The 12,759-nt window shown below is 46.8% G+C and overlaps 1 protein-coding gene across 1 annotated transcript; it reads left to right on the top strand.

Annotated features, from left to right (window-relative positions):
* The first annotated feature begins 1,202 nt into the window (after window positions 1–1,202).
* LOC138359093 (uncharacterized) lies at window positions 1,203–10,919 on the top strand. Its single transcript, XM_069317818.1, has 3 exons — window positions 1,203–1,332; window positions 8,194–8,534; window positions 9,543–10,919. The coding sequence occupies exons 1-3, from the start codon at window positions 1,203–1,205 to the stop codon at window positions 10,917–10,919; spliced, it is 1,848 nt and encodes a 615-aa protein (XP_069173919.1).
* The last annotated feature ends 1,840 nt before the right edge of the window (window positions 10,920–12,759 follow it).

The following is a 12,759-nucleotide window of genomic DNA, read 5'->3' on the forward strand; positions in this document are numbered from 1 at the left end:
CGGACATAAAGGACCTGAGGGCCGCGGCCGACAGAGCTGACATGCTAGAGGAAGCCTTGCAACCACGCCGAGAGGGGCAGCACCGACCGCCAGTATACTCCGGATATGGGAGAAGCTATAGAAGGACGGACGGATGGAGGACAGGAGCGAGTTCTCCCAAGTCCTACCTCTCGAAGGGAGACAGTAGAGGATCAAAGAGTGCTGTCGAACCGTTAAAGGCGTCCCCAGCTGAGAGCTCAGGAGCTCTTGCTACGACAAGAGACGCTGCAAAGGAGACGTTGGAAGGCACGAGGGAGATCCTCAGAAGAAGAAGGATCCGCTGCTACAACTGCGGAGTATTCGGACACGTCGCGCGGGAATGCAGACGCCCTAAGCAGCGGGGGAACGTTGCTTTCGTGAGAGTAAAGGACCAGATGGCCGAGGGAGTGCGGGATGAACCCGTACTGAGTGGGGAGAAAAGAGTTCACCCATTCGTGTGTGTGGGGACCGTAAGGATCGGGTACGCAGACCCCATTCCTGTGAAGATTTTAAGAGACACAGGGGCCGACTTTACCCTGGTAAGTAAGACCCTGTTCCCCGAGGGTTACGAGAGTGCCAGTGTGGGGGTGGCAGTTGTGACCACTGTGGGAGGCCCAGTGAGGATGCCCCTACACCAGGTGACTCTAGATTCTGATTATGGCTGCCAGACCCTAGTGGTAGGGGTCTGTGCATCGATGCCCAAGACGGAGGAACAAGTCATCCTAGGAAATGACGCATGTGGAGGGTGTGTTCTCCCTAACCTCGTGAAAGGCGAAGAGTACATGGAGCACTACAAGGAGAAAGGCGGAGTGTTAGACGCCTGTGGGGACGAGAAGGTAGTTGCCGCTGTGGCGTTCCCTGTGTGCGCTGTGGTCCCAAGGCGGTGCGACGGACACGGAGGGAGTGAACCTGGTGGGGCTGAGGAGACGCTCGTCAGCCTGGGAATCGATCACCACTTCGTGGGACCCGGAGAACGAGTGGAGGGCGAAGGCAGCCCAGATGGCGAGTTACAGGTGACCCTCGCCAGTTCTCTCGGAGTGGACCGCACTCGTCTTGGAGAGCTGCAGCAGATAGAGTTCCCCGAATTGATTCATGAGGTCAAAGGAGGACGTGTTGGTCCTGAGAGGGCCACTCACTTTTATATACAGGACGGAATGCTGATGAGACAGTGGAGACCTGTAAGGATGGAGGCCGGAGAAGAGTCTCTAGATACAAGGGACCAGGTGCTGTTGCCAGCCCAGTGCAGAGCGGCAGTGTTGGATCTGCCGCACTCTGTGGACTCTGCGGGTCACCTGGGGGTGACCAAGACGTTGAGTAAGATCAGGGATAATTTCTACTGGCCTGGTATGGACGCCGACGTGAGGCGTTACTGCAAGACTTGCCTACCTTGCCAGAGGGCAGGGAAGAGTTAACCCGCGATACCAAAGGCCCCGTTAGTCCCTGTTCCCGCTTTTGGACCTGCATTCGAGCGTCTGTTAATCGACGGAGTGGGACCGTTGCCGCGGACGAAACGAGGGAACACCTACCTGATGACAATCATGTGTGCATCTACAAGATTTCCGGAAGCTGTCCCGATGCGGCGTTTGACGTCGAGAGGAGTAGCCGGGCAGCTACAACGATTTTTCTCTTGGGTGGGAATGCCCAGAGAAATTCAGACGGACTGTGGAAGTATATTCCAGTCTAAGTGGTTCAGACAGACAGTGACAAGTTGGGGAGTGACACGGATTCGGTCGTCGCCCTACCGACCGCAATCGCAAGGGGCGATCGAAAGATTCCACTCCACATTGAAGGCAATTCTGAGAGTGTTCTGCACTGAGCAGGAAGATGAGTGGGATGAGGCAATGTACCCTGCATTGTTTGCCATACGTAACGCAGTGGTAGAATCGTTAGGGTTCTCACTATTCCAGCTGGTGAACGGACATGAGGTATGGAGTTCTCGGTCCATGCTAGGAAAGCAATGGGAGCCAGGAGTGACCGTGGGAACGGTCGATAGATACAGGAGTGTCTCGCATTGGCGGCTGGAGTACTGACTGGAAAGTAAGCTCATCAGAGGAAAGGACCACGTGGTTGCGGATACCTGGTCCCCAGTACACTCACACTATATGACTCTTATTTTAATGGGAGGGGTATGTGATGGTGTTCCCCCCCCCCCCTTATATTTCTCCCACGCCAGCTGTAAGAGTCATATCCACTTTTCCCGAGCGTTCTCCACGTTAAGGGCTACAATTTGATATGTGGGGGAGCGTGGAGTATCCACGCATTTGCGAGAAATTCGCAAAAAAAAAAGAAGTTTTGGCCTGTTGTTTAGGCCCTTTAGGACACCAATATGGTGCCTGCTCCTCCGTTCTCCCGCCAAAACTGTGTGACGTCAGTGACACCAGATAGGTCACTGACAGTGACGTGGCACAAGGAGCCAATGAAAACCGCCCCTGGCGGGTATGACGTCACGAGAGCAGGAGGGTCCAGAGATCGCGCAACCAGTCGAACACGGCACGTCAGGGAGGCAGGACGTGCGACCGGGCATTCTGTCAGTGTGACAGTTTACCCAAGCTCCAGTGGATGTACGCGTCTCCTGTAGTCTGCACGCACTCTGTGAGGTCTTCCTTCGTTCATGTGTTGGACCAGAAAAAGGAATTGACGGAATATTGAGCAACAAATGCTCCGGGACAAGTGCGTTGCAAGAAGTGGTCTGTGCAGTGACGTATGTCCACAGTGACAGTGACATCTGTGGGAGCTCACCCGGTTAGGAGAAGGCGTAGTGGCTGGGCCATTCCACGGTGAGAGAACCAGTTTGACCAATACGTCAACTAGGTTGGATGTGTGAACGATGGTCCTGTCAGTTTGACAGTAATTTCACGCTTCCCAGGAATCTTACGCGTCACCCGAAGTCTGCAAGTACCCTGCAGACTTCAAGTACCCTGTGAAGTCTTCCTTCATTCATGTGTTGAGCCAGAGAGGGAATTGACGGAATATTGAGCAACAAGTGCTCCTGGGGACAGGTACTGTGCAAGAAGAAACGAGGCCTGTGCAGTGACTTATGTGACGTCTGAGACAGATCACCCGTTTTTGTGACGACGTATTGGCTGGACCGAGTCACCGGGAACCAGTGGGAAGAGGAAAACTAATTGAGAATCAGTACGACTGCAGCCGAGACGAAGGCGGGCAGCCGTAGTTGAGAAGGAAGTCGACGGCCAGGAGACCGACTCCAACCCTACAAGAAGTCGTGGAGGAGCACGGACCTGCAGTGGAAAGGCACAGAGACGATGCGTTTGTTTTGGGACGTTGGTTGAGTTCCTGGAATACGCATTATTGTGTGTGTGGGGACGTTCCCTACACCGAGGCGAGAGCCGGGACCAGGAGCTACAATTCAACTCTCACCAGAGGGCTAGTCCGCACAGCGAGGTGGAAGTAGGTGTTTCAGTTTCCCTCCCAATTCCCCTTTAGTCAGCTATATTACTTAGCCAGAGTATTTTGTATGTCGTGAGCAAGGCTCATCAATGTCACAGTAGGACACAGTTGTGAGAAGTGAGGCTGTAGAAAGCTCTCACAGGATATATTTTGTGGTGTGTGAATGCACCCGTATTATTATTGAAGAGTTTGCTATGTTAGTTGATGAATTCTTTCATGTGACATTTTTGGTATAACTTATGCCAGAGAATATATATATATATAAAGTGAACCAGTTATTGGTGTTAGGCTGTGTGCCCAGTATTTATCATACTCTTATTGATTTGATGAATTGATCCATATATATATGCTTGTGTGTTGAATAACTTTCATGTGTATAGTTTTCTATGTCATTGCCATTTAAGTGAATTCCGGTGTTGAAGGACAGTGCAGTGTCTGATTACATTTATTATCATTACCGTGAAATTACGGTGTTCAATGCCTTACTGTGAGCTACTGTGTTAATTGCCATTGGAAGGAAATAGTGAGCTCAAGACCAATGCAGTGATTCAATTGCGTTCTATTGCCATTATAGCAGTAATCGTGTTGTGTGTCAATACAGTGATTCTTGAGAATTTAAAGAAACCGGCGCCTCATGCCAGACAAACAAATAAACGAACATTCGCGAGGTGAGAGTCGCTCAGCTGATTTTGACATTTGACGCGAGGGGGGAGTGTATTGCCATATAGGTGTGCCCCAAATTATTTATGAAGAGAGAGCGACTTCGGCATTGTAATTGCTTGCCTGTTGACATGAATATGATATCTTGAGTTTTAAGTAAAATACAAAATTCTTTCTCGTTTGTATTACCCCTCCATAATTCTTGCTGCTACCTATCCACTGAAAAGGTGAGAGTGATAGAGATACATACCTGCCTGATATCAGATTTATTTAGTGTGCTCTTGCCACTGTTACCACAATTCCACAATACCACTGTCGTGTTACTGGACACAGGAAACACCAGTTGGCAACCTTTCAGATAGTAGTCGAGCTCTTGTCGGGGCGGGCACACAGTTGAAAGAGCAAACTGTGTCTCCACTCATCTCTAACTACTAAGGCCGGTTGGGGATCGACTGGGGTACTCTCCTGGCCTTCAGTGGCGCCACAAGGATGGAGTGAAGACCCGCAGGGCTACGGTGAGTAACGGTTATCGGTAATAGTGCGACCGTTGAGAGGATATCTTGTATCTGTTGCTCACCCTCTTATGGTGAACCCCGACAATATATATATATATATATATATATATATATATATATATATATATATATATATATATATATATATATATATATATATATATATATATATATATCTAGAGAATGGAGGCTCACGCAAACTCATCAGTTAGTTTAAAACTTTACTGAAGCAAAAGCATATATACACATATAAATTGTATAAAGAAATGTCAAAAGGCGGATATCGTTCGCTGTTGGCAACACTTCTCAATGACTCGTCTTTGGCAAAATGGTCAGCTGACTTGGTCTACTCCTCGAGCGCGGGGGAACACCTCGTGCCTCTGGCAGCACGATCAGCTGACAGCTCCAGCTGTCAGAAACGTTGTGACTTTCCTACGCCTCCAGCAATGCGATCAGCTGGGCATTTCAGAGTTCGTTGCTGGCTCTTTGCACACCAGCTACCACTTCCAAAATCACTAACATCACCGCCTTAATGCTTTGCATTAATAATGCTTAACGCCTTAATACACACACCAACTCATGCCTAAATGAGCTCTTGGCTCCTAGCCTAACTCTTTCACCCGGGCATGACGCAGCATTGCGTCATCCGTTTACTGTTGGTAATCTCGGGGATGACGCAAGATTGCGTCATCCACTAAAATAATTACCAAAAATCAGGTTTTTATCCGATTTTTGGGGGACTGTTTGGTAAGTGTCAACAAGCCGAATGCAATCTGTGACTACAATACAAACAAGAAAGGTGTTGATCACTTTGACCAAATGATCAAATATTATCACTTCATAAGGAAAACTCACAAATGGATGAAGAAAATGACCATCTATTTTGTGCAAATGGCTATCTACAATGCTTATGTGATGTACAACTACTACACAAAAAATACTAAACTATAATACTACATATACTAAAATACTAAATACGAAACATTTGTGGGCAGGAATTGGGAGTGTAGCTGGAAGGCGTCTGGGCGCTCACTCGCGGTTAACACGTGGCCCATCTTCAACTCGTCGGCGGGTGGAGCGTGACCAGGATTTTTATTTTATATGCTAATGTTCCTCTAGAGACTTCTATTGCGAACCCATTGATACCAAAGTGAAAGACCTAGGACGAACATTGAGGTGACCAGAGTGAAAAGAATGAACACATTTTATCGCTTTTGCGCGCTCCTGGGTAACTCGTTCGCACTTTCTTTGTTTGCTGCGGGTAATTAGCCGGGCTTTTGGAGTTTATATGCATTTAGTGCTGTAGAGAATTGTTACGGCCCTCTCGGGACGCAACGGGGTTCTCACTCTGATGTTGTCTGAGGAAGGTATATCCGACCCCAAGCCAGCAGTGGCTTTCAAGGGATGCGATCCGTGACGCAAGTAACTAAAAGGGGAAGGGAAATAAAGGCAAAAACTTAATATAATATAATGTCCATCACCAATAAATAATATATAAAACGGTTACACAAGGGGGGGGGGGTATTAACACTATACAAGGGGATTAATCCACAAATTAGTCTCCTTCTGAAGACTCTTGAGCCAGAAGCTAGGTGCTGAGTCAGCGGTGCTTTCTTCGTGGCCTCACGACGTGTCCTCTGAGAATGCCGAGCCTACCCGGGCCACAGGTCAGCCAAAACACGGGTCCACTGGGGGCACCGTCGTGGAGGCCGTCAACCACACGTCCAGCTGGTCTGCTGGCAGGTACTGAGCCACCAAGGCTGGTACGGCCACTCCACGAACGATATAAGGGGTACGCCCTAGACAGGAGTCTCGTGTGATATCACAAATCACCCTCCTGTCCTCAATACCCCAGTGGATGATCGTCTCCAACAGTCGGTCCCGGGTAAATCCTTTTACTGCCACTCCACTGGCAGGCTAACACACCACAGTGTTCTTCCGGGGGGACGACGGCACAACAGCTGCAGCAAGGTTCAAGGTATGGAGACTGGCTGCCTCGGGTAGACTCCCTCCACTTCCATCACAGTGGTCCCAGGTCGGCTCTGTAAGCAGACACGTCATCAATAACCGGGACACTAATACACCTCACTTACGGGCTCGGACACAAACACCTGACGTATCCAGTCCATAGATGGCGCTGTCGTCGGAGCACCACCTCACCAGAGGTCAGGAGCGGCGGTGTTGAGCGCTGAACCAGACTGGAAACTGGTCCTCGAGGCCAGTACACGCTGTCCTCACCAGGTGTCGTCGTCCGTTTGGCAGGGGTTCCGGGAGCTGACCCACAGATGGCGTGGTTGTCACTGCTCCAGGCTCGGACGCTGGATCCGGGTTCGTAACAAGAATGCTATTGCGAACACAATGATACCAAATGTAATCTCGTAGGATGAGAATTAAGGTGACAAAGTTGAAGAGAGTATACACTATTCAGAATTAACGTGCGCTCCCGTGAAACGCTGGGACCCAAATCGCACAGTTGAGGAGTGGCGCGCGGGGCATGCCAAAGTGCTAATATTCTGTCACTTAGACAATAAAATGATGAGTAGAAATGTTCACAACATATAAAATATTCTAGTTCACCTAGATCAAAAGGGATAAAGGGAGGGACAATTATCTAGCTTATTTCACTCCAACCACGAAGCTGACTCGTCCTCTGTTGAGGGATGTTGAGGTTCCTGGTCCTGGCTTCTGGTCTCCTAAGGAACAGTTCCCACACACCCAGGTTCCTCCGTCGTCCTCGTGGTAACGTGTCTTCGCCGTGCTCTCACTCACAACAGGTACTTCCTTAATCCTCCTCTTGTCCGGGGTACTGGAGACAGGTACCTCCGTCATCGTCCTCCACTCTTCCTGGCACTGCCGACACCTCGCAGTCCAGCACAGCTTTCCCTCCCCTCACTGCCAATAGATTTGGCCCGGCTGTAGCTTTTCCCTTGATGTGGAATACTGGTCCCCTGGGCGTCCCAGACGTCACCAGCCCAACGTTCCCTCTGCTGCAGACTCTTGATAGAGCTCTTGGCTCTCTAATCCGGCCCGTCCCTGCTTCTGAGCACTCCACGGAAGTTGGATGGCTTCTCACACTGTCTGTAGAATCGAAGCGAAGCCTAAATCTACTGGTAAGGGCTCTCTAGATCCGGAGCTCAACCAAGGGCATCCACCCTCTTTGACGGTTTGTGACATACTCTTCCCGCCCAGGCGCCAGCCGCCACGAGAACCCTCCAAAAGTGACGTCACACGGCCCGAGGGCTCTCATCATTGGTCACTTCCAGCATGTGACCTCACCTGGGCAATCAGGTGCCGGGAAGCGTCACGACGTCTTGGCGGGAAACATGATGGCTCGGCACTGTCTTGTGCCTCCAAAAGGCGTAAGCCCCTTGCATTATCAAACTTAGATGGCCATTTTACAGCCAGCTTAATCACGCTCCACGCTTTCCCACATATAAAAATAATCCCTGAACATCAGAGAATACTTAGGCTATGGAGATATGACTCTTCTAAGCTGGGAAGAAAGAAATATAGGGGTGGGACACCGTCACAACACACGACCCCATGACACTCCCCTTCTTTTCTGCTTAATCTTAAATGAAATCACTGAAAGCTTTGTCTATTGAGTTCAATGTCTGGTTTTTGGATGATGGCACTATAGCTGGCACCATAGACTACCTCTTGGAAGATATCAGGAAAATAAGGGAGCAAGAAGTAACCCTGGGTTTCTTCCTGAACCCTTCCAAGTGTGAAGTTGTCTCCTCCAACCCAGACATCGTAGCTAAAATAAGGTCTGCCTTGCCTGAAGCCCATGTCATTAGTGCCAAGAACAGCACCCTCCTTGGAACCCCCCTAGGGTCTAACGCCATTGAGGAGATCCTTGATAAGAAAATCACAGACCTCAATAAGATGGAAAACAGACTAATTTTGTTTACAACTAATTCTTGTACAAGGGTAGGACATTTTAGGCTGGTGTTGTACAGCAACCTAGTCTAATTTATTGTGCTAACCTGGTGTAAGGCTAAGCATTTTACACTTGTCTAGAGTTGAACGTATATTACAACCTAGCAAGCACATACTTTTATGCAGTATTCATGACAACCCGAGTTGTGTTGTCTACATAATATTACCTTAACTATAGTAATAATTTAACTATAATCATTTCACCTTTGAGTGTTAATCTGTGTCTCTGTACCAACCAAGAGTGATAAAGAAGGGTTAACTTGAGGAAATTCCAGCACTGATGCAGGCTTACCATTCAAATTATAGTGTGTATGATTATATAGTAGGTTTTTTTTAAGATAAGCAGCTCTATTTCGGAAACTAGTGGCTCTACTAATTCAAGTACCAGAAACAGTCCAACAAGGCTAGCAAATACTGCCATGATGTCTACTGCCAAAAATGTAAAAGCGACCCTCACTGGCATGAAGGGCCTCTTAACCCGACAGATCAAACATTGTGAGGATTTAAGTAATCAAACTCCAGTTAATTATGAAGAACTGGAAGGCTATTATAAGGTTGCACAGACCAAATACCAACATGTGCTCAAAAAAATCCTGAAATAACAGGATATCCTCGCAACCCCTAATATCAATGAAGAGGCAATGGATGATGTAATACAAGAAAATGCAGATTACAAAGATGAAATGCATGCAAAGTTACAACACTTTGACGATTTAATAACCACACATAAGGCCAATACAAATATTGCAGCCACAGCTTCCCAAAACCAGACACAACCAGAAGTCAAATTTCCATCACTCAGTCTCTCAATTTTCTCTGGTACAAAGGACGAAAGTTGGGACAACTTCTGGAACAAATTTGTTGATTCTGTGGATTCTATTGTTAATGCCAGCAAAGACGACAAAATTTACATATTTACAGGGTGTCTTAAAGAATGAAGCGTTACAGTTGGTATGTGATCTGACATTCACTGATGACGGTTAAGACAATGCCCTACAGCTTCTTAAGGATAATTATGCTAAGCCAGAAAGGACTATCAGACTTCTAACCCAGAAGCTGTTGGATATTAACCCTCCAAATAGTACAGCTGACTCACTCCAATCCTTTAGATTGGAGCTTGAGTCCTTGCTCAAAGCACTTAAGAACAAGGTCAACTTGGACGAATCCGACTGGATAATCCAAGTCCATATGAAACGCAAATTACCCAGTGACGTACTGGATAAGTTGTTTGTCTTATATAACAAATCTTCTCTGAGTGTAAAGGAGATAAGCGAAGGTTTGCGTTCCATCATAGAAAGACAAAGAGATAACCCAGATGGAAAAGCGACATCTAAACCTTTGTCTACCACTAATAGTAGACAACAGAGTACAAACTGTATTCCAAACAAATCTAAAACAACTTCCCCCTCCCCAAAGTGGAAGCAAAGCAGTGTAGGCACATATGCAGTTGGTCCCTCCAAACCTACAGTTAATGCGTCACCCAAATCGGTGACTCCCCAAGATGCTGTTAACGTCTGGAAACCATGTGTGTTCTGTGAACAACCACATGTCATATACTTTTGCAAAGTTTACCCCGATCGTGCTACACGTATAAAACGACTCAAGGAGTTACGTAAATGTACCAAGTTTATAAGGGCACATAATCCCGACAGCTGTACAACTCAAATACGCACCTGTAATAGGTGCCATAAGGGTCAACACCATACAGCACTTTGTGGGGACTCAAGTACAAAGTCTGCCAAACCACAGAAGGAGGAAGGAACTACCACATCAGTACAGCTTTGTACTGTGTTACTTGGCATAAGTGTCTTCTCAACAAGGTCTGATCATAAATCAGCTCTACTCACTGCTCAATTGATCATTAAAAATGGAGAGTCCAAAGCCACCGTATGTGGATTATTTGACCAAGGATCCCAAATGACTTTTATCTCAAAGGAGTTGGTAGATGCCCTGAAACTCACACCTGTAAAAGAGACACGAATTGACATAGCAGGATTCCTGACTAACACAGGAGCCCGAGTCCTCAAGGTAGTACGACCTAAAGTACGTTTAGGAGGTTATGTCCGAACGATACAAGCTCTTGTAGTAGATAGATTCCCAACAGACCTGTATGTATATGGTCTAGGGACAACAGCCAAATTCCTGAAAGAAAAGGGAATCCATTTGGCTGATAAAATCACGTCAGACAACCTTTCCAATATTGGAATCCTTATGGGATTAGATGTCTACCATAAGTTTATCAAAGGAAAGGAAGGAAAACAAGGAATGAGCTTGTTACCATCTGCAGGTGGCTATTTGCTAACAGGCCCAGTATTACGGCTGAAACAACCCGCACCTGTAGACCGCCAACTTGCCAACCCAGTAATGGTTGCGTGACTAGGAGAACAGTCTCCACTGCAATTCAGAGACATGTCCGAGGATGAGCTTGATCCCCCATTACATAAACTATGGGACCTGGCAACTCTTGGCATTGTCCCTTAACAACCTAGCCCAGATGACGACTGGACTCACAAACAATACCTGGACTCAGTTATCTACAGAGATAATCAATACTTGGTCAGGTTACCATGGAAGCTGAATCACCCTCAGCTACACGTCAATCATTTTATGGCACATAACCAATTAAGATCACAGGTGTTGCGGTTACAAAGACAGCCTGAGAACTTGAAGTTGTATCAAGAAATATTACAGAAGGAACTCGATAAATTTATCGAAGTTGTCACTAATGATAACCCAAAGGAAGGGCACTACCTGCCACACCACCCTGTACTGAAAATTTCTGCTACTACCCCACTGCGGATAGTATTTACTTGCAGCTCTAAGACGAGGCAGAGTAGTGTTTTGTTAAATGACTGCCTTCAAACTGGCCCTAGCCTGAGACAAAGGCTATACGACATGTTGTTAAAGTTCCGTATTGGGACTTACGGATATACGGTCAACATCAGCAAGGCTTTCCTTAGCGTAGGTCTCTAAGAAGAAGACCGGAACTACACAAAGTTCCTATGGATCAAGGATCCTAACGATCCAAACAGTGAATTAATCACTTACAGGTTTGCATCTGTTTTGTTTAGGGCCACTTCCTCACCGTTTCTGCTTCAAGCTACCTTACATACGCACTTGAAGAAGTCCAATAGCCCAAACAAAACAGAAATTAGTAAAAACTTGCATGTGGATAATTTTCAAGGAACAACCAGCAGTGAGAGTAAACTGTTGAACATATACCATGAGGTCAATCGAGAATTAATGGGAGCCAATATGCCTCTCCAGTCATGGGTCTCCAACAATGCCAAATTAAATCAACTGATCGCAACTGAATTTCCCGACTGCCAGGTACCCGAGAGGACAAAGGTACTTGTACATACAAGACAAGGAATGGAACTAGTCTGTATCAGAAAATTCTCAAAGATGTTATCAAAAGGTCATTATTAGTATGCTTCATCTGTATCATAATCTTGTTTCGTGTACCAACTCTAACCAGGTATGGATATGTAAAAAGTAAGCTCAGAGGCAGTGTTGCTTCAACTCGCAAAGTTCTTGGCAACCAAATTAATGACAATGTAAACAATTAAGTTAACCAACATATATTTTGGCAATGATAAGTAGCATCATTCAAGCACTCGAACTGAAGGTTCACTCTGTCAGGATTACTAAACAACGTGAGTCATTACACAAAACTTTGAGAACCATTACAGATGTCTGCCCCCAAGATAATCAACACAACACTTTGAACACGACTAAGTCACCTTAATGTTCAACTCACCAAGGACTGCCTCGGTTCTAGGAAGTTGAATAGAGAAGGGGAGGGGATGGTCTCAAGTTGACAGGCAGAGTCACCCCTGTCCGGCCGACAGCCTATCTCGGCTGCTGTCTTCTGCCCTGCTCTCCTATTGCTCCCGAAAGCTCAGTTTCCTGGGTATTTATTTATTTTTTGGAATCTAGTAGCAAATCCCCCCCGCCACCCCCCACACACAAGTAGATAGCCCCAGGCCATCTATCAGACCACATCTTAACTAGCGGCTTGTTTGAAGGACACCTCAGGCTAGCCGCCTGCAATTATGAGCTTAGCATAAACAAGGTCATCTTCACACGACCTGACCTTGGTCATTTGGTCATTAACATTCTAGAGGTGTGACTTTCAGCCCGACAGAATGGAGCATCTCAAAATCTTGTCTGTGACTCATGTATCTCTATGTATATTAAATACAAAACACCTTTA

This window comes from Procambarus clarkii, chromosome 1 (genome assembly GCF_040958095.1).
Source record: "Procambarus clarkii isolate CNS0578487 chromosome 1, FALCON_Pclarkii_2.0, whole genome shotgun sequence".
Taxonomy (NCBI): domain Eukaryota; kingdom Metazoa; phylum Arthropoda; class Malacostraca; order Decapoda; family Cambaridae; genus Procambarus; species Procambarus clarkii.

Coding starts and splice junctions, on each gene's coding strand:
- LOC138359093 (XM_069317818.1), top strand. CDS start 1,203: ATGGAGGCCGGAGAAGAGTCTCTAGATACAAGGGACCAGGTGCTGTTG. Junction 1,333..8,193: donor GGGGGTGACCAAGACGTTGA/GTAAGATCAGGG, acceptor AATCACTGAAAG/CTTTGTCTATTGAGTTCAAT. Junction 8,535..9,542: donor CAACTAATTCTTGTACAAGG/GTAGGACATTTT, acceptor AATGCCCTACAG/CTTCTTAAGGATAATTATGC.